The sequence below is a fragment of the Rosa chinensis genome, chromosome 1, assembly GCF_002994745.2.
Source record: "Rosa chinensis cultivar Old Blush chromosome 1, RchiOBHm-V2, whole genome shotgun sequence".
NCBI classification, from domain to species: Eukaryota; Viridiplantae; Streptophyta; class Magnoliopsida; order Rosales; family Rosaceae; genus Rosa; species Rosa chinensis.
The window spans coordinates 44,576,439-44,601,890 of NC_037088.1; the positions used below are offsets into that span (position 1 = coordinate 44,576,439).

Here is a 25,452-nt window from a genome sequence, read left to right on the forward strand (position 1 = left end):
CTAGAAGTTCTTCTTCTGGTAAAATTGGGGCTGGTGGAGTCATTAGAGACCATACTGGGAATTGGGTGATTGGCTTCCAAATCAACTTAGGGGTTGGTGAGATTCTGGAGGCTGAAACTTGGGGTCTATTTTATGGTTTGAAGCTAGCCTCTAGCCTGCACATCTCTAAGTTGGAAATTGAATCTGACTCTGCTGTTCTTGTCCAGTTAGTGCAGCAGCAATTTCTTTCGACTCACCCTCTTGGATCACTGATTGCTGGATGCAACAACTTCATGGCCACTATGCAGAATGCCAATCTCATGCACATCTTTCGTGAGTGTAATATGACCGCGGATGCTTTAGCTAAGTGCAGTATTGATCATGAGCCTGGCCTCCTCACTTTTATGGATCCTCCTGTCCACGCTACCCAAGCTTTTTTTGATGATCTTGCTACTGTAACTAGAACTAGGAGAACTGTTTCTTCTTAGCCTTTTCTTTGTTTTCGTTTGGGCCTTTTAGGTCCCGCTTGTAACCAAAAAAAAAAAAAAAGAAATGTACATTAAACCTTCTAAATGTCAAAACAAAAGCCGAATCAAAACGCTAATACCCGTTTACACTATATTTATCCAGTTCATAGCACTAGAAGGTCAAACAGATACAATAGAAGAAAAAAAAAACACGGTCGCACGGTCGCACCTGCGACTTCCCAGTGGCCACCTGTCCCAGATAACAAGGAAGCACCGCACTTTCCTTTCCTGTTCCCACTCAACAACCATGTTACTCTTTACAAAATAACAAAAGCCACTATTGCCCACGTCCATTTCGGCATTTTCAAACCACTACAAAACCCAAACCCAAACCTTACTTGAGCACCTATCAGATCGGAGAAAGTTGGAGATAAATGGCGGCCAGACCTATGGCCAATCTGACGGCCATTATCCTCTTCCTCCTCCTCATCACCATCGCCGCCACTTCCGCTGCCCCGGCCCCGGCTCCGGTGGCACCTCCCGCCACCAAGTACATTAACCACACCGTGGGTGGGCCCATCGGGTGGTTCTTCAACTCCACCTCCAACACTTCCTTCACTAATTACTCCTCCTGGGCTGCTTCTCAGACCTTCAACCTCGGCGACTATCTAGGTAAGCTCATACTTCAATGCTCTACATTTTTCCCTTTTCACAATCTCAATTTAGGTCTTTCACATTTTCCCCAATTTCGCTTCTTATTATTATTATTATTTTTTTTTTCAATTTCTTAATTTTCGAAATTTTGTTGATTTTTTTATCTTTCTTCTTTTATTTTGAAGTTTTCAACACTGAGAACCAGACGGTGATTGAGACCCAAAACGCGACGACATACCGTAGCTGCACAGCGGACGACACGTCGGACGAGACCACTTTCGTCTGGGGGGATGATACTGCGGGGAAGAAGACCATTGCGGTGCCATTGGTTACCGAGGGTGCCAACTACTACTTCTCCGGCAGCGGCGACGGCCAGCAGTGCCAGCAAGGCATGGCCTTCGCGATCGAAGTCAATCACGGCCTCGGCTTGCCGCCGATTCTCAATCAGCCTCCACTGGCGCAGTCGCCGCCTGGAACTGTCGTCGGAACTGAGCCGTCGGGGAGTAGTGGGTTCAGAAGCGGCGCTAGTTTGAGCGGAGGGTTATTAGTTGCGTTTGTGCTGGTTCTCAATGTGTGAGGAGTTTGGGATGTATTGGTATTTCGGTTATTGTTGGATGCCGCTTTGTAATTTACCCAGACTTGTTTATTTACTGCCATCTTATGTGAATCTTCCTTTTGGTTTGTATGCTAAGTTGCTAACCTCCTCCCTTCTCTCTTATTCTTCTTCATCCCCACATATGTGAAAACTTGTAAGCAAATAAAATCTATAAAAACAAGATGTGGATATGAGAACTTCAAATGGGTTCTTATTCTTATACCCAGTACCCATTTCATTCCAGTATGTTTTACAAAGATTGACAGGCAATATTATAGACCATCAAAAACCTGTCATTCTCTTCCACTCTGTACCCATCTCCGCCGGCGAACAGAGCCAAAAGCATGCTGGCTTGCTGCGTTGGAACCGAGATGACCGGAGTGAAAACGGTCGCGTCGAACCGGTTCGCCACTGAGAGAGTCTCCACCACCGTCGATCTACGGATCCAATTGCTTAACCACCGATGTGGAGAGACTTGAGGATGTAGCGGATGGCAGAGGCTAGGATTTTGGAAACGTCGGAGTCGGAGAGGATGAAAAACGATGTTCGAGTAGACTGAGCAGAAGGAATGAGAGAGAGAGAGAGGAAAAAAATAGAAAAAGAAAAGCTAAGGCCTACAACAGGCATTGGATCCAATAAAATCCACGTGTCACCATCTCTTTCAAAGCTCAGGTAGCTCAGCAGAGAGCTTTGCTCAGGAGAGGATCCGGGTACCGGTTTTACTTCGAATTTGTTTTTATTATTTTTGAATTACGTCAAAACTTAAATTAGATACATATGAGAATCTTTCTGTTCAGTTGGATAGTTGTCCAGAATAATTTGTTCGGCTGAATTTGAAGACCATTGGTACAATCAAGGAAGGAAGGGTATGTTTGTTGACCATGTTTGTCTCGACTAGAGGTGGCAAAAGGGCCGGCCCAGCCCATTTTAAGCGGGCCTAGTCGTGCTTCGTGCCGTCCTTGGGCCGGCCCATTTATTATCCTGCCGGACTTGTGCCGGCCCATTTACTTAAACATTAAGCCCGGTCCGGCCCATGGCCCGAGCCTCGTGCCGGGTCAATAACGGGCCGTGCTCGTGCCTACCCACTATAAAACACGATTTTAAAATCTTAATTTGAACAAATACAAATTAATTTTATTTAATTATTTAGAAAATTAAAATAAATTAAGTTCTACAACGTTTTTCTTAATCTTAGCTTTTTAAGGTTAGATTTCTAATAATTTTTTATATTTCACTATAAGAAAGAAAGAAGAAGAAAACTCAAAATATATTATTTTTAGTATATTATTGTGAGATTAATCTTTATTAATATAATGAAGATTTAGTATTTATTATTATTTCCTTCATTCTATAGTTGTATTATTATGAGATTAGTCTTTATTAATAAACATATATTTAATATTTAGAAAAAATACTTATGTCAAAACAAGGATATAATGTTTTGTTTCATTATTTTGACAATATAAAAGAAAGTATTGGTGGAATTGTCATGAGATTTTAGATAAAAATGTCTCATATTCAAATCTCATCATTGTAGTTTTTTAATATATATTTTTTAAAAAAATGAAATTTTGTGTTTGTAACGGGCCGGCCCACAATATGTAGTGCTCGGGCCGTGTCGGGCCCATTACGGGCTCGGGCCGGGCCGGGCCAATGGGTCAATATTCATAGGCCCAGCTTGACCCGTTATTCTAACGTGCTCGGATTGTGCCGGGCCACTAACGGGCTTGGACCGTGCCGGGCCGCTTTTAAGCGTGCCGTGCTCGTGCTTTGTGGCCCGTTTGCCACCTCTAGTTCCGACAATATTAGGTGGGATCGTTGTGTCACATATACTCTAAATATATATATATATATATATATATATATATATATATAGCTATATGCCTAAATTGTTAATGCTTTGGTCTATAAAATATACTAGAAAAATTCTTATTGGTTATAAACTTACACACGTGTTGAACTCTGATTGGACGGTGGGATGAACCTAGGGAATCGACTGCCTAACTAAAAATCTTCTGTGCAGACTCATTGTACCTCTTTGAAGATAACGTCTTTGGTACAATAGCTTTGTCAAAGTGACAATATTTAGATATATGAGTGTATTGTTTTTGGTATCAATTGAGTAGCCACATGATTGACATGGCATGACCCTCCTGTTATAGGCATTCTTCTCATTCAACAGAAAATAAATTAATAAATAATTCAATGTTATCGTAGCTTTTCTATATCTGACAATTTATCTTATAAATTTTAAGAATTGAGGATTTACTGAGATTATTTGTATTTTACAATCACCTAACATCAAATATGAGTATTCTCAAAAAAAAAAAACATCAAATATGAGAAAATTTATATAAAAATGGATTTGAACCTCACCAACCAAATTGGTTTAATATTGCATGTATTATCTTTTATCGTTTTGGAGGAGACAAAAGTAACATAAGGCAAACTTAACAATGAAATTGGATGAAAACATCAAAACTAATTTTTTTTTTTTTAGAGTAATAGTCAACCACTTTATTAATAATAATAAAAAAGATTACAAACCACGTGGTGTGGTGTGTTGGTCGAGCTGCCTAGTCTGGAACCCCCAGGTCTAGAGTTCGAATCCCGGCTCCATCCCGTGGCCAGCAAATTTGAGGGACCTGGGTTAGTTAAAACACCCAATGGTTCGTGCGTCTGCGGTGTAGTGATTAGTCTGGCTATGCTGGAATACACTGCATAGGTGTGTGTGTTGGTTCTATTGACGTCTTCCACTCAAAAAAAAAAAAAAAAAAAGATTACAACTTGTATATGTAGAAACTACATTAAAATGAAAGATAACAAAAACAATACTAGATGCCACAAGGCATCGAAAATAAAACATAACAATGATATTAAGGATTTGATGAAGCACCAGGGAGACCCCGGCTATGTTAAATAGTACCAATAGTATGGTCAACCATACTTCTACGTAAAAGTATACGTCGAATAGATGATAATCTTCTATTAAGGTAACTGGCAGTAGTGTGACCTATCTTACCTACGTCGAATAGATGATAATCTTCTATTAAGGTAACTGGCAGTAGTGTGACCTATCTTACCTACTCCACACAAAATAATACGTCGAATAAAGAGCAATCTTCTACTTAATGTGCTGAAATTCCAATTCCAAAGTGCAGCTAGAAAATGAGCCCATAAAAATTCCCCTGGATGTCAAATACAAATCCAAACAGAAGATAAAGCCCAAGCAAAGACCCATCTTGAATACCCCAACCAAAAAAAGGCCTAGGTCCACAATTGGGCACTTAAAGACTCTCTGGGCACCTAGACCTGCCTTGACCTTTACCTCAGCCAATGCCCTGCCTTCCCTCACCTGAAATAACCCGTCCTGGTTCCGTCCACTCGACTCCAAGTGCCACCTCCCACACCACCAGTCTTTTAAAATGCCACCATTGGCAAAAATTAAAAGACTCTAAAAATACTAAAATATTCATAAAAATATCTTCTTCTTTTTATTTGGCAATGATAAAAAAAATTATTTGACGAAGTATATATATGATCATAATCTTTTTTATTTATAATAATAATAATAATAATAATAATAATAATAATAATAATAAATTATTCTAAGAGTGTCGATAAAACAACATAATTACAGATTCCAAACAAACTCATACTATAACGTAAACTAATCTTCTCTTTCCATAAAGTTACTAATGATGGATACTCCAAGTGTTATGCCATAACTATGCAACTACTTTTGTCATCAAAAACTGTGTAACTACTTTAGTACCAAATCCTAGCTCAATTGAGCTGGGACTTATTAGCCTAAACAAAAAACTAAAATCTCCAATGTAAAACACTAAAACGAGAGGAAAATGCCATGATCCACAACTCGTCTTTGAGGTGTTGACACTGGGACTCCAAGAAGCCCCACCATCGGAATGGTACGAGTTACGTAGTTCCTCCCACACCAAATTTGAATTGCTCTATCACATCACTATTAAGCAGCTTTCTAATTTAACCCATCATTCCAGCCTACCACCAACCCTCCACCATTGCCAGCCTTGAAACCTCCGCAATCACCGCCAGAACAACGACCCATTCTAAAACCACCACCAAAAACATAAAGACTTCGTCACAAGACATTGACCCTGTCCAGTGCATCCCACTGATCACGACCCTAGCGCTGATCAAAACTGGATGCCATATTTCCATACGCCATGGATTAATCTAACGCTTACGTAACCGATTAACGGAACACACCTTAATTGCGCCCCAGCCACCTGGCCCAAGCCAGAACACTAACCAATTTCACCGTTTTTGCCACCAAAGGGTAAAGAAAATTTAGCCGCACTTTTGCCTAATAACACGGTTAACCGTTTAAAAATACTCTCCTCTCGTCTGGCAGCAGCCACTCCACAATGACGAGGCCACTCCAGAGCCAAGCTTGGCCCCCTGTATTCACCTCCGCTAAAATGTCACAATTCCAATATGTAGGACCACTACTTGGCAATGCGGCATGATATTCCATGATCATGAAATCTTTAAGATATTATAAGGTTTAAATTGTTAAAAAAAAAAAACGAAAAGTCAAAAATTGTACTACAACATGTGCATATAAATTTATTTTTTTAAGAATTGCAAATCGTTAAAGTGCGTTAAATTTTTAAAATTTTTATATTACAACACTTTTTTTTTTCTAATCCATTCAACGAAGATTCTTCCACCCACCTGGGTGGGTGCTCATTTGGGGTCTTTAACGGTGCGTGCAATACACGCGCTGTTAGGATTGATTAGGCTAAAAAGAGGTCTAGGTCAGTAAAACTGATTTTACTGCACTCACACGCCTTGCACGCGATATACTATGGATATAACCTCAAAGAAAAAAAAAAAGAAAAAAATTAATCAATCTAATTTTTCTCAACAGTAGCATAGAACCCAAACGAGAGATCGAATCAGGCTGATTAAACCTCAGGTTCGGTGCCTTCTACCGATTCCCCCTGTTTCTTGAAGTCGACTTCGTCCTTGAATCAGGACCTCCCCTTTCCGGCTACTTCATCATGAGCACCGGGCTAAGGGGCGGTTGAGCAACTCAAGCAAACCGCCTCTCTAGGCTTTGCTATCGCTCATAAGATAGCCTTTCGGTATGGTGTGATCCGATGTCAATGGTTTAGTCGTCAGCAATAATCGCAAGTTAGCGAAAATTATATTCGAGTGAGTTCCAGTCACCGGAATTGTGAAGGATTCCATTGTCTGGGTTACTGGATTCTGGGCCATTTGATCTTTAAGGTTGTGCTTTTAGGACCAGAATAACATTAGCAGGTTATTCATCTATGATTTTTTGTTCCTGCGCATCATAACATTGGATAGTGAATTAGAGTTTTACCAGAATGTCTCACCAGAATTTATGAACAGGGTGATAGGCTTCATGATGGATTGATGGAGGAGCATAATAAGAAGAATTTGGAAGAGTCCAAGTCAGGACCAAGAGGGGTACATTACTGCATTTGGTGGATTCGGCTAATTTGGATGTTGCTTGTTTAGAAACAGAAATTGGGAGGTTGGCATACATAGTTGATTGCATGGAACCCAAGGTGGAGGATTTAAGATTACATGTATTTAACTTAGAACGTGCGATGCTTGAAATATTGAATGGTGATTGCATTGAGAAAATTGTTTATGAGGTTGTGGGAATTGTGAGTTCAAAGGCCAATAAGACTCATAACCTGTTGAGTCGAACCGTTGTAACAACCATTGTGGAGCACATGGATGAGGATTTGTTTGGCGAACATGGGAGAAGCAATCAAGACCCACTAAAAAAAATTGACCAAGTCACCAATGCTGGATGGCTATGCTTATGAGGGAGGGCCATGAGGAACTCGAACATGAGGAGGTAGTTTCATGAACACTCCCACCCCTTTGATAAACTGATTAATGTACAGAATGCTATATTCTTTTTAAGCTATTTTTCAACTAAAATTATATGAAACTATTTGTATGTAGAAAATTATACTGTCACCACAATTATATCAACACTGCTCTAACTTGCTTGGTCAAAACAGCTCAAACCTGACCCTGTTACGAGGGTTAAATAGCAGCAACAAAAGACTCTTCGTTCTTGGAAGCAACAATGCGGTTGACCGTTATGTTCAATGTCGAAATGACGACGGATCGGGTTAATAATTTTACACGGTACCTACAAAGACACTATAAATATATGGGTAATCTCAAATTTATCAGTTTCTGATTTCAATTATATGGATCGCACAAAATCCTTGCATGCCTACTTATGTAGTCTAACTTATTTATTAGTTATATTAAAATGTATGTTACGACCCAAACCTAAATTTATAGATTTACGGGTCCTTCGGACGGTAAACGATATAGATTTACGGGTCTTTCGAACAGTAAATGAGAGTTATTTTAATTTTCGATTCCGTTTTGACTATTTAGGGGGCCCTAAAATATGACTTTTTGTTCGGGTCAAAATTTGAGAAAACTTTCTCCATCAAACTCGTAGATAACGTTAAACCGAGCGCGTGCATATTTGGTTCGTAAAAATCGGAGTTCGTATGCAAAAGTTATAATTGAAATACGAAAATTACTGTAGAGGGTAGATGGTATAAATTTCAATTTTTACTATGGGTAGGTAAGGAAAAATTACCCACCCGGTAACTCCCTCTCTCTTTCTCTCTCCTCCCGTGCGATCTCTCTCTCTCTTCGGATCACCTCTACAACTCCGTCGTCCGGCAACCTGGGGAAGAGCTGTGGCCACCATTCGCTTCCTCTCCCTTTCGTAGACTCACCTGTAGTGGAGGAACACCGTGCCGTGGCCAGAAAACGAGGAACCACGACCTTGAAGTTTACTATAGCAAAATGGGTCAATGCGAGTTCTCCAGATTTCGGCCATAAAAACCGGAAAAACTTGGCCGATCAGAAGAGGCTTGAGACGTAGATCATCGTCCCCAAATATTTTGCCGAGAATTGAAGCGTGGAGGAAGAAAGCATAATTGGAAAATTTCACTGTACTTAGATGTATTTTCTTACTTTTCCATAGTTGAGAAAGTTATTGGAAATGTTGAGACGAAACTGCTGTCAAAATTTGGTGGCTATCGGAGGTGGTGCCCGTGGCGCGTGAAACCCAAGCCCTGCCACTGTGGGCGGCACGTGGCCGCGCATAGGGCTGCTTTCTGATTTCAATTTTTAGCCTATAAAATCCTATAATTGTTGTAGAGGTTATATATGAGGTTTGGTGAAGAATGGAGGAGCTTTGAATCGATTATGAATTTCTGAAAATTTAGAATTTTGGTTATCGATTTACGAGAATCCGACCGTCGGATTTCTCTCGAATTTATTTTAAAATTTGTAAATCGATTAATATAAATTATTGGTGAAGTTTGGATGGTTATCAAGGAGAATTGAAGGAGACGTTTAGGAATTCGATTTTAATTATCGTAAATTAAATTTCCACCCTATATATATATTTTTTGAATAAATTTCCACCCTATATTTATTCGTTTAAGGATTATAATTGTACAGGGTGACGTATTACTTAGTGAAGGAGCCCTTATGCGTGGTCGCCAAAATAGTACTGTGAGTGGATTTTTGTTTTAAATAATGATGCATGCAATTATTTTCCTGGGATGATGATTGATTGATTTAATTATTTATCGTTTTATTTATCGAGCATAATATTTTGCTTTGGATTATAATTTTGACACTGATTTATTTTTCATATGAATTTCGAATATGAAATTGCTATGCTCGAATTTGAATTTATGAATCGTTTTCAAGAATATGAATTGATTTTCGGAGATTAATTATGATTTATCTCGATTATGATTTGTAAAATGGATTAGTGATACTATTTTTGGATATTGAGCTTTCGATGTTTATCTCCGATACATGACTATTACTTGAACTTATGATTTATGTGATTTTCGATGAATTATTTTCCGAAGTGATTTCCGGAATTTAAGATTATATTTTTATTCGTCGATTTTGAGATTCATAAACATTATCGGAGATGAGATTTTCAATGGAATTATAGTTATCGATTATTTCTCACCTATTTGTTTTGAATTTGAGAATATTTTTGGCTTGCAGAGTCACGTCATCGAAATATAATTATATTTTCTCGTGAAATATTGGAGAAGCCTTACTAATTTTTTATTTTTGTATGATTTTGATTCGCCATATCTAGGTCGTATTATTTAATTATATTAATCAAAAACCAAAGAGTTTTCAGAGTGATGTTAATTTGATTAAAATATTTTGTTTTAATGGACAAACATATACCAATAATTTCTAAATAATATGTGGAAGTGTGAACTCAATCGACTCTTCATTTAGACGTTGCCACCATTTTGAAGCAATGACTATTTAGGGGTGGCGGTTTGTACCAAAAATGCAGTAACCGTCCGAATCGCACCGAAAAAAAGGGTAACCGACCGAAATGGAACTGTTTTTTTTTTTTTTTTTTTTTTTTTTCACACAGTACCAAACCGCATAAAAGCGGTTTGGTTGCGGTTCCAAGTTATAAACATCCCAATTTTAACTGAATCTATTTTAATTATACATATATATATATATATATTTATTTGTGGAGTAACCCTAGTCTCTTACTCTCTTGTTGGTATGTTTATGCAGATTTTGTAACATTTATAATATATAAGTTCTATATTTGAGCATTTCAAAAAAAAAAAAAAAAAAGTTCTATTTTTGAGACTTTGTTAAGGTTTGCTATGTAGTTGCTGGTATGTTTATGCAATTGTGTAACATTTTCAATATATGAATTGCTATGTTTAAGACCAAGTTTGTGGAACATTTGCAATTGCATTAGTATATAAGTTGCTATGTATGTTTATGTAGATTTGTGTAACATTTGTCTTTCTACTAATCGCAATAAATAAATCGTTCCACACCAAAACAGCACTTTTCCGCACCGAAAAATTGTGTTACCGAAATAGGCGGTTCAGCCTTTTGAAATACGGTTGCGATTTGGAATATAGTGAAACCGAAAGAAGCGGTTTGGTTGTGGTTTGGACCCAAATACAATACTACTGAACCATACCGTGCCCACCCCTATATTCAACTATTGATACTGCATAATGCATACTCCTAAGTACAATACTTCTTAAAGCCAGAGCTATACTACTGACATGTCTCAGTCAAATAAGAAAGAAGTCCTTAATGCTTACAAATTAAATTATTCTATTTACAGTAGCTTAAAGCTAATCAGTTTCAAAAAAATGTGAGCCACCATTGTGTTTTCTTTCACAAGCTCAAAGATGCAAATATCATCAGCCTGGAGTTGTTTATCATTTCTAAAGGCAGATCACCCTCCAAACAACATCACTGTATCAGTGCATGGGAGAAGCGTCGCTATGAATTTTCCCTTTGAAGTCACCAAGAAAAGTTCATCATATTTGCTTGAAGAAAATATCTCAGTTTAGAAGTGTGTGGGCATTGCCACCGTCTCCAATCATGGAAAAACTTTTGCAAAGTAGGGAAATATAAATTTGAAAGTTGCAGCAGTTGCATAACTTAGAAGGTGAACGCCTTTAGATTTAAGCACATGAGCAGTTTCCGCAACCAAGTCATATCGGTGATCACCAACAGCTGTAGGCGGTCATGTCAAAGGCCTTTTAGCATAGTCTGGAAATGTGGATGCTTCTAGTGTTCTAAGTCGGCGATATTCATTCTCTCGACACGATTCTTGTCAAAAATATTAATGATGAAATGCATATTTTTGTCATACTTAAACACTAAGAACTCGGAATCACCTAGAGTGTTATTTCTTAAAAACTCCTACCACCCATCCTTCAAATATATGTCCCTTCCTATTTTACTTTAATAGTCCAGGAAGTATCTAATGAATTGTTCAATTTCAAGGTTGCCCTCTTAATGAGTAATACATGCTTCAGAAATGCGGGTGTGGGATTCTTAAATGCTCAGTGTTGAATCCAGGTTTTATGATCTTGAAGAAGGTAGGCTTGTTCTCCTCCTCAACATGAAATGGAATGGAAGAGATGTGCATGCTTACTTGCTTAGTGTACACTACCATCATGAAATGGAAGAGATGTGCATGCTCTTCTCACCATTGTTTCTTCCAACTAGCTAGCTAATGCTTATGAGAAATTTTATTAACACATCCCCAACTTCTTAATACACACCTCTCAAAAATTTTTGGCCAACTTTTCCCTAAATTTTCCTCTTTTACCCTCCCTCTCTTTTCCTCCTCTTTCTTCTCTTTTCCTCCTCTTTCTTTTCTCTACAGTCTCTGACCCGACCATTTGTTTTCTCTCCACCATTCTCTATTTTGTACCACATCCAGCATCAACTAAATCACTCACTTATATATTGATTAGTAAATCTAATCAATATATGTAGTCATCAGTGACTCATCACAAATTCACAATTGAAGACAAAAAATGGGCAGTGTTTCAAATTGTGCAGAACGGTTTTTTATTTTTTTTCTTTTCTTCTCTGATGTGCATAATTGTTATGGATGATATATGAGGCAAAATTGCTAAGCTGTGATGTATTTGAATTGGTTTGAGAGATACATAAGCAATTCCTGAAGAAATACTTTGAATAGTTTAGTCATCTGTAAGCATCTCGTTGTCGAATAGGTGAAGATTTTTTTTTCTTGGTTAAGTTGGGAAAAAGGGCTTTAAAAGGAATTTGAAAATTTACAAAAATGTGGGATGTGTATTAAATAGTTTGAAATGTGCAAATAAAATTACTCATGCTTCTCTGAAATGGAGCAGCAAAAAAATGGCTCAAATACTCAAACTATCTCTCAATTGTATTCAAAGTTCAACTTACACTAAACCCTATAGGAATATTTTCATAGTCATGTTGTGTAAAAAAACTGCCTAGAAGTTCAATTTACATTTTTTTTTTTAAAAAGTTACACTTTCCATAAAAAAGTTGAACTAAATCAATCATTAAAACCTCCTTTAAATCTCTTCGAATCCTTTTTTTTTTTTTTACCAAAAATATCTCTTATACTTTGAAAATGATACAAAATGTGCCAAAAACTAGAGAAATATTGGTGAAGTATGTGGGAGCAAAAAATGGTTGGGGATGCACTGATGCAGGCTAAAGAAAACTTTGGGACAAATGGATCCTAATAATTTATTAATATCTTCTTCTACATGCAACACACTGAAACGATTTAAGTCTGCAAACTTCCCTCCACTCTATCCACACCCTCTATCGATCTGCACTTAAGTTCTATATTTGAGACTTTGTTCAGGTTTGTGTTACATTTGCAATTGCAGCAGTATATACATTGCTATGTATGCTTATGCAAATTTGTGTAAATTTGTCTTTTTACTAATTGAAATAAATAAATCGTTCCATATCGAAACTGCACCACACCACACTGACAAATGGTGTAACTGAAATAAGCGGTTTAGTCTTTTGAAATGCCGTTGCGGTTTGGAATATAACGAAACTGAAAGAAGTGGTTTGGACATGAAACAAAGCTTAACAACAACTTGCCCACCCCTATATTCAACTATTGATACTGCATAATGCATACTTTTAAATACAATACTTCTTAAAGCCAGAGCTATACTACTGACATGTCTCAGTCAAGTGAGAAAGAAATCCTTAATCTTACAACTTAAATTATTCTGTTTACAGTAGCTTTACAGTAGCTTAAAGCTAATCGGTTTCGAAAAATGTGAACCACCATGGTATTTTCTTTTACAAGCTCAAAGATGCAAATATCATCAGCCTGGAGTTGGTTATCATTTCTAAAGGCAGACCACCCTCCAGACAACATCATTGTATCAGTGCATGAGACAAGCATCACTATGAATTTTCCCTTTGAAGTCACCAGGAAAAGTTCATCATATTTGCTTGAGGAAAATATATCTGTATAGAAGTGTGTGGGCATTGCCACTATCTTTGATCCTGGAAGAACTTTTGCAAAGTGAGGAAATTTGGATTTGAAAGCTACAACAGCTGCATAACTTGGAAGGTGAAAGCCTTTTGATTTAAGCACATGAGCAGCTTCCGCAGCCAAGTCATATTGATGATCACCTGCAGCTGTAGTGGTCTTGCCAAATGACTTTTAGCATTTTCTGGGAAGGTGGATGCTTCATGTGTTTAGACTTCTGAGGTCGGCGATATTCACTCTCTCGACACAATTCTTTTCAAAAATATTAATGACGAAACACATATTTTTGTTATACCTAAACACTAAGAAATTGGAATCACCTACAATGTTATCTCTTAAAAAATCCTACCACCCATCCTTCAAATATATGTCCCTTCCTGTTTTACTTTAACAGTCCAGGAAGTATCTAGTGAATTGTTCAATTTCAAGGTTGCCCTCTTAGTGAGTAATACATGCACCTGAAATGCGGGTATAGGATTCTTAAATGCTCAGTGTTGAATCCAGGTTTTATGATCTTGAAGAAGGTAGGCTTGTTCTCCTCCTCAACACTACCATCATGAAATGGAAGAGATGTGCATGCTCTTCTCACCATTGTTTCTTCCAACTAGCTAGCTAATGCTTCTCTGAAATGGGGCAGTAAAGAAATGGCTCAAATACTCAAACTTTCACTCAACTGTATTCAAAGTTCAATTTACACTAAACCTTATTGGAATATTTTCATAGTCGATTTTGTCTAAAAAAACCACCAAGAAGTTCAATTTACATTTTAAAAAAAAAAATTACACTTTCCATAAAAAAGTTGAACTCAATCAATCATTAAAACATCCTTTAAATCTCTTCGCATCCTTTTTTTAAAATAAAAATATCTCTTATACTTTGAAAATGACACAAAATGTGCCAAAAGCTAGAGAAATATTGGTGAAGTGTTTTGGGAGCAAAAAATGGTTGGGGATGCACTGATGCAGGCCAAAGAAAACTTTGGGACAAATAGATCCTAATAATTTATTAATATCTTCTTCTACATGCAACACACTGAAACGATTTAAGTCTGCAAACTTCCTTCCACTCTATCCACTCCCTCTATCGAACCCCACTTAAGTTCTATATTTGAAGCTTTGTTAAGGTTTGTTGTGTAGTTGTTGGTATGTTTATGAAAATTTATGTAACATTTGCAATATATGAGTAGCTATGTTTGAGACTTTGTTCAAGTTTGTGTAACATTTGCAATTACAGCAGTATATACATTGCTATGTATGCTTATGCAAATTTGTGTAAATTTGTCGTTTTACTAATTGAAATAAATAAACTGTTCCACATCGAAACTGGACCACACCGCACCGACAAATGGTGTAACCTAAATAAGCAGTTCAGTCTTTTGAAATGCATTTGTGGTTTGGAATATAGCGAAACTGAAAGAAGTGGTTTGGTTGTGGTTTGGACATGAAACTGAGCCGAACAGCAACTTGCCCACCCCTATATTCAACTATTGATACTGCATAATGCATACTTCTAAATACAATACTTCTTAAAGCCGGAGCTATACTACTGACATGTCTCAGTCAAATAAGAAAGAAATCCTTAATGCTTACAACTTAAATTATTCTGTTTACAGTAGCTTAAAGCTAATCAGTTTCGAAAAATGTGAACCAAACCACTATAGTATTTTCTGTCACAAGCTCAAAGATGCAAATATCATCAGCCTGGAGTTGGTTATCATTTCTAAAGGCAGACCACCCTCCAGACAACATCATTGTATCAGTGCATGGGAGAAGCGTCACTATGAATTTTCCCTTTGAAGTCACTAGAAAAAGTTCATCATATTTTCTTGAAGAAAATATCTCTGTATAGAAGTGTGTGGTTATTGCCACCATCTTTGATCCTGGAAGAACTTTTGCAAAGTAAGGAAATTTATCTATGAAAGCTACAACAGCTGAATAACTTGGAAGGTGAATGATTTTAGATTTAAGCACCTGAGCAGCTTCTGCAGCCAAGTCATATTGATGATCACCTGCAGCTGTAGTGGTCTTGCCAAATGACTTTTAGCATTTTCTGGGAAGGTGGATGCTTCATGTGTTCTGACTTTTCAGGTTGGCAATATTCACTCTCTCAACACAAATCTTTTCAAAAATATTAATGACGAAACGCATATTTTGTCATACCTAAACACTAAGAAACTCGGAATCACCTAAGTGTTATCTCTTAAAAACTCCTACCACCCATCCTTTAAATATATGTCCCTTCCTGTTTTACTTTAACAGTCCAGGAAGTATATAATGAATTGTCCAATTTCAAGGTTGCCCTCTTAGTGAGTAATACATACTTCTGAAATGCGGGTGTGAGATTCTCAAATGCTCGGTGTTGAATCCAGGCTTTATGATCTTGAAGAAGGTAGGCTCGTTCTCCTCCTCAACACTACCATCATGAAATGGAAGAGATGTGCATACTCTTCTCACCATTGTTTCTTCCAACTAGTTTGCTAATGCTTCTCTCAAAATAGGGCAGCAAAGAAATGGCTCAAATACTCAAACTTTCACTCAACTGTATTCAAAGTTCAATTTACACTTAACCCTATAGGAATATTGTCATAGTAAATGTTGTGTAAAAGAAAACCGTCTAGAAATTCAATTTACATTTAAAAAAGAAAAAGTTACACTTTCCATACAAAAGTTGAAATAAATCAATCATTACAACCTCCTTTAAATCTCTTCGCATCCTTTTTTTTTTTTTTACCAAAAATATTTCTTATACTTTGAAAATGACACAAAATGTGCCAAAAGCTAGAGAAATATTGGTGAATTATTTGGGAGTGAAAAATGGTTAGGGATGCAAGCTAAAGAAATATGGCGGAATAGAGAGGGGGATAGAAGAGCGTGTAAAACCATACAATCATGCTCACAATCATATGCATATAAACTCAACAACAATCACACAAGGATCAAGGCCTTACCTTCAGCAATCACTGGCATGGACCATCTTCTGCAGCTGCAAACACGATCACTCTTGAATATGGCCTTCTGTTACTTACCAACCTTGCTTCTCAACGGACAGAACTTATGCAAATTGTCTTGGTGGCAACAAGGACCAATTCATCTATTTATATAGGTGACTTAAACTTCAAGAAGGTTTCCATCAAAGCAGTTCATATCGGATTAGGTCTCCTAGTTAGATTCTTAATGTAACACTTCAATATTGTAGTCTTTCTTGCAGACTAAGAATTGGATTACTATACTTAATGAATTGATACGCTATTTCATTAAGCTACAAGTATTGGGTTATAGTTTGTGTCCATGTTAAACTAGTTTTGACATTAAGCTAATTATCAATTTACTTTATGTTAATGTGTGACAAGTCCATAATGATTCTTACAGAGCGCCGTGCAATCCTATCCTGAAACTGAGTTGGGATTTTGAAGTTTCAACGTAAAAACAAGGAAAATAAAGAAAACAAAAATGAAATTTTTAGGGTTTGAAAATAAGATGGAGAAAGCATTAGAGACTCAGAAATCCACCACCAAAATATATATATGCTTGATACAAGCATTTGCGCATTTTACATATGTTTATTCATAGACTCAGATCTTTTGTTTTCAATACATTTATGATTAAATGGATTTCCCATATACATTCAGGTGTGAAGTTGCAGAGGGTAATGGGACATATTCAGTTCGTAAACGTTTCTTTTCACTATTTTTCTAGGGAAAAAGTATGTGCTTTTTGAACCAAGTTTTTCCAATTAAAATATCACCGGCTAAATTCCAAGTATTGGTTTGTCACATATCCTTGTTCTTAACATCTCTTAAACTTTGAACAGGTTGCCATTCTAGAGGGCATAAGTATTTCCATACAAGCAAATGAAGTGGTTGCAATTTTAAGATATATGTTTTCTTTTACATCGCCATCCCTATTAGAGGGGAAAACTTGAGGACTGACTTGCATCTTAATTTTGTGAAGGTTGGTCTGAGTGGTAGTGGAAAAAGCACATTAGTCAATCTCGATCTTGCTTCGTCTTTATGAACCAATAAATGGTCAGGTAAGCGTCTGAGTTTTCCTTCACTAAAAGTAAATTCCTTGCATAGTCTCTATCATTTTCCATAATTGCATTTTACTATCTTAGACTGTCATAATTTGTAAGCTCATTCTATTTGCAGATTAATATTGATGGTATCCCTATCAGAGAGTTGGATATCAGGTGGCTGAGAGGGAAAGTTGGATTTGTGTTGCAGGTTAGAATGCAGAAACTGTAACACTTTTTTTTTGGGTACACCATAAGTTTGTGACCTAACTTTACATTTCAGACAGGAACCAAATCTATTTCACATGACCATCAAGTCAAACATTAAATATGGTTGCTCCGATGATATTAAGGAGGAAGATATAAAATCGGCTGCAAAGCTAGCTTATGCTCATAACTTCATCTCATCTCTTCCTGACGGATATGATACCCTAGTCGATGATAACTTACTTGGCGGTGGACAAAAGCAGTGGATTGCGATTGCTAGTGCCATTCTTAGAGACCCAGCTATATTAATCCTTGATGAAGCTACCAGTGCCTTAGACTCTGAAGCCGAACATCACATTAAGGCATGTTCATTCAAAACTAGAAGAATCTTCCCATTTTATTCCACAAAGTAAGGACGAGAAAACTATATAGTTAGTTCTGATGCTGTTCATGCTATGATTTCATCTCCAGGGGCTTCTTCATGCAATGAGGAATGATGTTAAAGCAAGAAGAACCTCCATTGTCATTAATTGCACATAGGTGAACATAGAACTAGTACTTTTTTCTTCTTCTCTTTCTGCGAGAAGTTCTGCATCAGTATGATGTGTATTCATCTACAGGCTTTCAACCATAGAAGCTGCTGACAGAACCATCGTAATGGACGGACGCCGAGTCACTGAGATCAGCTGCTACTTAATTGTTTGAGTAATTTCGCTTTTATATTAAGAAAGATTCCTGGATATACACTTAATCTGACTACCATTGATTTATGCAGATGGGTGAGCATGCAGAACTCCTCAAGAAGGATGGGGTCTAGGAAAAATTGATTAGAGCTCAAACAAATGCTTTGGCTTGATTGAAGTACAGTTTAATTCTTAATGCTTCCGCTGCACCTTCAATCCTTCTTTTGCAACACTAGAGACATATATAGTTTCATACCGTAAATACCTAAAACCGAATTTTGCATTGAAGATCATTTTTCACTATCATCTTCCACTTGTGTAATATTCATTGATATTTGATACAAGGATACAACAGACAACAGCTTATATGTAATACTCCAGATTTGGTAGACAAGTGCATATTCAAAAGAACATCATTTTCACCCTAGTTTCACTTCTTTACATATGCTACAGTGAGTAGAGTAACTTAGATATTCACCAGGTCGAAGTACAGTTGCTCGATGGCTTCTCCACCATTCAGAGTTGCTCGAGGGCTGCGGTGGAGAAATCTCCAGGCTGTGGAACTTGTTCATGAGGAAGTCCTTTTGGTTTAACTTTATGCTTCTCTCTCACCGTCTTCGTATCCCCATCTTTCTCTTCCATGTTCTCCTGTGTACTATTGTTGTTGTTCCGGATTTCCTTCTTGGCCAACTTGGTGTCCAAGGACTGCATGGCTTTCTTCTCCTTCTCCTTGATATCCATTGAAATGCAAGCGGCAAAGCTGTAAAATGTAGTGTCCTTGGCCAAAATTTATGTAGTGCCAAAATATGCACGCTCATGCCTTCAAAGGCTGCTAGGTTGCTACACGTGGCCACCATTTGGACATTGTGATTGACACAACGTTAAAGATAAAACAACCCTAATTCTTAGTGTATATGTTGCTCACAGTCTTCTCAAGCTTCTAAACCCTTTTGCTCCTCTGGAATAATCGGATTAGAGTTCAGAGTCGATTTTATAAGCTAACTAGATTAACAGGTTTAAATGAGTAGAATTTACCACTGGAATGTACTGATGGTTACCCATTACTTGTTTCATCGCTAGATTTACCTTTCTGGTTAATAGGTTTAAATGAGTAGGATTTGCCACTGGAATGTACTGATGGTTACCCATTACTTGTCTCATCGCTAGATTTACCTTTCTGGTCCTTTCGGTTTGTTTTTCACTTCTTCTCAATCCATTTTTGGTCTGTTCTCCTTTTAGATTCCATGTTAGATGCTAGACCATTGATTACATGTCGAACAGTACGTAAAACCAGCAAAATGGAAATATCACGCCTATAAAGTAGAAAATCCAGGCCGCATAGCATATACAAACACAGTGAATGGAAGTCATGAAGTTAAGGACAAAGCATGAACTATGAAATGAAGAAAACTAAGAGGCGTCCTTTCCCTAAACGCAGTTATCTTGATGCAACCTCTGCCAAAGGGTGAGTATGGCATATTTAGAGAATGCTGGGGAAGACCTCTAAACGCTTTGGTGGCTGCTGAGTCTTTCAGTAAACAACTGAAATGGAAGGTTGATGATAAAGACCACCTCAGTTCAATCTTTACTGAAGATGGCCACAAGTCTATATCTCATGCCAACTACACAGTTTTATGTAGTTGGCTTCACTGCAATTGTAGAAATATTTAAGAACAATGCCAAAGGTGCCATTCACATAAGTCCAATTCGGACTATCAGTATCCAGTTACAACCCAGGCAATTCTACAATATTCAGAATAAATAGTGTTGCTTCTTTTTCGGCCAAATCCTTCCCAACTATTTGAGTTGGCTGCATGAATCGTGGTTCACAACAGGTGCTGGATGCTTTCTATATATGGCTATCCAAGTTGCAAGATCACTTGGTTTTGAAAGTGAAATGGTGCCTTACCCCATACCGTTTTGGTATGAACTTGCATGAATCAATGGAGCTGGTATTTGCCTGTTCCAACACAAACAACACACTCAATTGCATCTCCAGCAACATGGCTCAAGCAGTGATTGATTCTGTCATTCATAACATCCTGCAACCAGAGACCTCATCATCTTAGAATGAAAGCACAATGTAGCCTTTGAAACCAATATCCGCAATTATCTTGATCATTATTACTTCACTGATTAGTACTTGAGCAAGAGAAAATAAATATATTAGGCACAAGCACCCTTATGTGGGGAACTTGCGATCCTATACCTATATACATGTCTTTGTGTTTGAGTGTGTATATATCTATATGTTTCTAAAACCAGAAGAAATACATTACTGTCAAGTAAACTTCGTTAAGTGCCAATAGAGCAAAAACTTAGAACCTTCTGTGACAATGGATAATGTTTAGGACAAGGAAAAAAAATGACTGCAGTCTATTGATATTTGGCGTCGGATCCAACTTGAGCAACAGCAAATATAACTCTAAGCAACGCTTCAGAGAATATTGAGCGACAACAATGTCTGATCCTACACAAGTGTTATATGTGTGTCTGATCCTATCCCAGTTAACTAATTTAATCATCAATAGAACTTCAAGCAAAGCTATAGACATTTATGCGACAATGAATGATTCAGGAAAAAGAAAAAATAAGGAAATTCCATAGACATACCACAAGTAGCGGGTGGAGACCAAGCGGCGCGGTCACCATATATGACAGACCAGGATGCTCGCAGCTTCAGCTGTTAGAGATGGTATGTCCTGCGAAATAAGTAGTCTTATTATTCATTCTCCCATTATATCTTAAAATATTCATAGAGACAACCAAAAGCGGAATTCAACTGCAGCCAACCACGTACCTGCTTCCAATGTCTTCCTGGTAAGAGGAAAAAGGGGATCACAATAACACGATTGGCACCTTGTTCAACACACGAATTGAATGCGTCTTGAATTGAAGGTTCTGCCAACTCCTAATCACACAACATTTACAGATAGAATCACTATTTCACTCACATTTCTATAAGCAATCAAGAAATCCATTATGTACTTCAGTACTTGCAATGTTTACAAAAATTCAAATCCAATGTGAAAAAAATTATTAACCCAAAAGTAAAAAAATCCAATCTTACCATATGACCAGATTATGTACTTGCAATGTTTACAAAAATTCAAATCCAATGTGAAAAAAAATTATTAACCCAAAAGTAAAAAAATCCAATCTTACCATATGAGCAGGCTCCACTATAGCATACCCAGTTCTCTCCCTAAACATGTCCACAAACTCATCTGTAATTCAACCATAATCATAACCTCAGATAAAAAAATAAAAAGCTACAAACTTTACTAGACCACAGTAAAAAAGGAACTGCCTTTCAAGTTTCAACTGTTAAATGCAAACCCAGAATCTCAATCATCTTCTAGAAGCTTACGGCGCGAGCCATGGTCGACGATGACGACGCTGTCTCTGTCGCTAACTCCATGGGGATTAGTTTGTCCTAATCCTCCATTCCGGGTCCCGATGCTTAAAACTCTAGTTCTGGAGGGGCCTCTCTGCAAATTCGAGAAGTTGAGGCTCGGGTTAGGGTTTGGTCTGCTGTCGGTTACCGGGGAGATTTTAACAGTAAATTGAGGGGAGCTGAACAACGACCCAATAGACATGTTTGACGAAATTGAGCGCCGACCTTCATGGTCAACTTTGAGACATGTCAGTGACGATAAACGACGTCGTAGCCTTCAGACAATCGTGGTTGAACACGTGGAAAATAAGAGGGGTTATTTATAGTGGGGTGAGGATAAAAATTGTCAAATTTACTCTTTATCACTCTGGGATATTTTCTAGCAGTTAAAATCTGTAAATTTAATGGTTAAGTAACTGAAAACTCTCATCTTTGTCATGATTTAGCCAGAAGATTTTTTGTTACAATTATACATCTATTCACCCATAAAATTCGATCCACCATAACACATTATCTCTGTTCCTCAGTACGCTCGATCATTCAGAAACTTGGTTATCCTGCCAAGTTCAAGGTACTATCTCTCTCTCTCTCTCTCTCTCTCTCTCTCTCTCTCTCTTCTGTACACATACAAACACATTCGGGGTAGTAACACCTAATTACCAAATTTGATTTCATTTTTTTGGCACAGGACTTTAAAATCCATAACATAGTTGGTTCTTGTAATTTAATTCCTAAACCCATATATTCTAAACCACACACGATCTAGCTTCACCATATAGTTGGTTCTTGATTCCGTCAATGAGGCAGTGTAGTCGACGACCTTGACAATGAAGGCCTTGTGGCCGGCGTAGCAATCGTGTATGAGGATCACCGCATTGGTTGGCCTCAGACACTTCACCATGTAGGCGGCTTTCTCTTGGGTTCTTTCGAAGGTCTGGCTGCTCGCGCTTGGACTCGCCCAAAATACGAAAAGGATGAAAAACAAGGAAGAAGAAACAGATTAAATCGTATGTTTCATTTACCCATCCATTGGTTTTTTACCTCATTGATTGAAGAGTTTTTTGGCCGACACTATTTGAAACCGTGACCGTATCTCCGTCTATTAACTAACGACTGATCCAATGGCGTACATTGGCTAGTCCCGCAAGGAGCGTCAGATCTCTTGACAGCACATGGGGTGACCACCCACCCGGGTGGGTGGAAGAATTTTTGTCCATATATTCAAATTAAAAACAACTAATATCCAAACAAACAAGATTGAATTTTTATTTATTTTAACGAGAGTTGGCAAAGGATACATGATACAATTGGTGCTGACCTCATTGGATCATAACTTATTTGTCTAATGCTGTTGTTATTAAGATTAGCACACTCGAAATACCAATCTATACATTTTCTGTAGATTGACAATGAGGTAGGTTAATAAAACTCCAAAAAAAAAAAATGCAAATTATTATTTAAACATAAAACTCTCTGAGAATCATTGGATCTCAACCAAGTAAGTGTTCTTAGAGTTTGTCGATCGATAGGGTGCTAAATAGGGAGAGACAACTAGTTCACAGTGACCATAAACTTTTGCTGAGCTATAGCGCAGTGATAGTCACATAAGAAATAGTAGGTTCCAGCGACGTCCAAGGCTAACGCGTCGTTGCCACTAGTATATGTACCCAAGTCTGGAGATGAAGCACAGTCATTGAACTCATCAGCACTGGCTGATTGAGCAACATCGTGGTTACCAGCTTCGTAATTGAAGACTGAGGAAGAAAAAAAAAGAGATGAAGTTAGCCACAATTTTACTTATCAAAACAAACATATATATAAAGTAAATTCATGAATCGATAGCAACAAAGAAAAAACACGGACTTAAAACATCTCCAACATGGAAAGTTTTGCCATCTGCCCAAGCTTGATAATCAACAGTACCCTCCCAGCCTTGATCGTCTCCGACAATATATTGTTTTGCCAAAACCATGCTTGGAAAAACAACGAAAACGGCAATCACAACAAGAGCAGTAGTACTGACTCGTGCCATTTTAGTAAACCTATATAGCTCTTGTTACTACTCACTCAGATCTGAAGACTAATTATATTGCCCTCCCTACATGTATAAGCGTATGTATATATAGGGATTAACCAACGTACAAATATGCTTGTGACCATAACCAATTGTATATATGGGAACAAATACTTTGGTTATTACGCCGTTGAAATGATAACTACAACGTACATTAAAGAAGGCATGCAGGTAAAAGCTCGTTGCCGTAAGGGGTTTAGCAATTAGATCGTTAAGGAACATATATAGATATTCCAAGCAGAGACTAACTGGGAAAAGTTTCCCATAGACAAAATCAAAAGGTCTTTATCGGAGTTACTTTTACAAATAATTAACACAAAATCTGAATATTGTTTTAGAGAAACTGAATTTGAGAGGAATTTACTGTGTATTCTCATTGATAATAGGGCCTCTTTATATAGAGGATTACAATGCATAGAATCTCAATCATACAAGGAAAGTAATTCTACATTGATTAGGATTCTAGATCCTTCTAATTAAATCCTATTACCACTAGGTCAAGTAACCTAGAGTTTGGGCTAAACACAAATTAGGTTTTCCTTGAACACTCCCCCTTGTGTTGCCCAAACGCAGTGCTTCTCTCGTTGCCTCGTTAAAAACCTTGCCGAGTAACAAAAACCCAGTGGGACAAAAATAATCTCGGTCGAAGGGGAAAAAGAGCACAACACACCCTTCACGTTTCGAGGTGAACATGTAGACATCTCCCTCTGATGTCTGCGTCTCCCCCTGATGACTACGATCATGGGAGTTCAGATAATTTCCGCAAGCCAATTCTTGCCACATGTTTCTCGAACGTGGATTTGGGCAATGACTTAGTAAACAAGTCTGCCTCACTGTCCTCAGATTGAATCTAGTTCACTTTGATCTCGAGGAGAGTCTGTTGTTGCTGATTATGCTTAGTGTTGTCGCTTTTGATGTAGCCTTGCCTCATTTGTTCAAAACAAGTAGCATTATCCTAAATGCTCGTAGGCTCATCTGTGGTAGACTTCAAACCACAATTGTTCGAACATGCGTAATTATGGATACAATCCATATACATTCACGAACCACTTCGTGAAGAGCAATGATCTCTGCATTGTTCGAAGATATAGCGACTAGGGTTTATTCTGTAGACCTCCAAGATGTCACGGTCTTTTCCCATAGTGAACACTTAACTGGATTGGGAATGACCATTGTGTGGGTCAGAGAGATACCCAACATCAGCAAAACCTTCCAAAACACATGTCGTTTTGGGATGGGGATAGTGGACGCAGGCCAGTGTTGGCGGCGTACCTGGTGTGTGATGGGTCCGAATTCATCATCTTTCTATAGGGATAGAACAAGCCCATATCATTCATACATCTCAAGTATCGAAAGATATCTTTTACACCAATCCAATGGCGTCGCGTTGGCGCAGAGCTATATCTAGCTAACAAGTTCACAACATATGAGATGTCCGGTCTTGTGCATTGGGATAAGTACAATAATGCGCCTATTGTACTAAGTA

General features: G+C 37.7%; 2 protein-coding genes, 1 long non-coding RNA gene and 1 pseudogene across 3 annotated transcripts; 2 read left to right on the forward strand and 2 right to left on the reverse strand.

The window, feature by feature from the left end:
• Positions 1–759: 759 nt before the first annotated feature.
• LOC112173615 (cucumber peeling cupredoxin) lies at positions 760–1,899 on the forward strand. Its single transcript, XM_024311301.2, has 2 exons — positions 760–1,118; positions 1,286–1,899. Exons 1-2 carry the CDS (start codon positions 881–883, stop codon positions 1,675–1,677), a joined length of 630 nt encoding a protein of 209 aa, XP_024167069.1. The 5' UTR covers positions 760–880; the 3' UTR covers positions 1,678–1,899.
• Positions 1,900–17,577: 15,678 nt separating this feature from the next.
• Positions 17,578–18,035, forward strand: LOC112188435. The gene is made up of 3 exons (XR_002931439.2): positions 17,578–17,623; positions 17,742–17,816; positions 17,889–18,035. It is a non-coding gene; the product is annotated as an uncharacterized LOC112188435 (long non-coding RNA).
• A 2,283-nt stretch (positions 18,036–20,318) lies between these two features.
• Positions 20,319–22,094, reverse strand: LOC112167584 (annotated as a pseudogene).
• Positions 22,095–23,443: 1,349 nt separating this feature from the next.
• Positions 23,444–23,924, reverse strand: LOC112178698 (mavicyanin). Its single transcript, XM_024316887.2, has 2 exons — positions 23,756–23,924; positions 23,444–23,646 (listed from the first exon to the last, which is right to left on the reverse strand). The coding sequence occupies exons 1-2, from the start codon at positions 23,922–23,924 to the stop codon at positions 23,444–23,446; spliced, it is 372 nt and encodes a 123-aa protein (XP_024172655.1).
• Positions 23,925–25,452: the final 1,528 nt, after the last annotated feature.

Bases quoted from the DNA above. Each gene is read 5' to 3' on its own strand.
- LOC112173615 (XM_024311301.2), top strand. From the start codon at position 881: ATGGCGGCCAGACCTATGGCCAATCTGACGGCCATTATCCTCTTCCTC. The intron at 1,119-1,285 runs GTAAGCTCATAC...TTTATTTTGAAG, and splicing joins CAACCTCGGCGACTATCTAG to TTTTCAACACTGAGAACCAG.
- LOC112178698 (XM_024316887.2), bottom strand. From the start codon at position 23,924: ATGGCACGAGTCAGTACTACTGCTCTTGTTGTGATTGCCGTTTTCGTT. The intron at 23,647-23,755 runs GTCCGTGTTTTT...TTTCTTCCTCAG, and splicing joins CCATGTTGGAGATGTTTTAA to TCTTCAATTACGAAGCTGGT.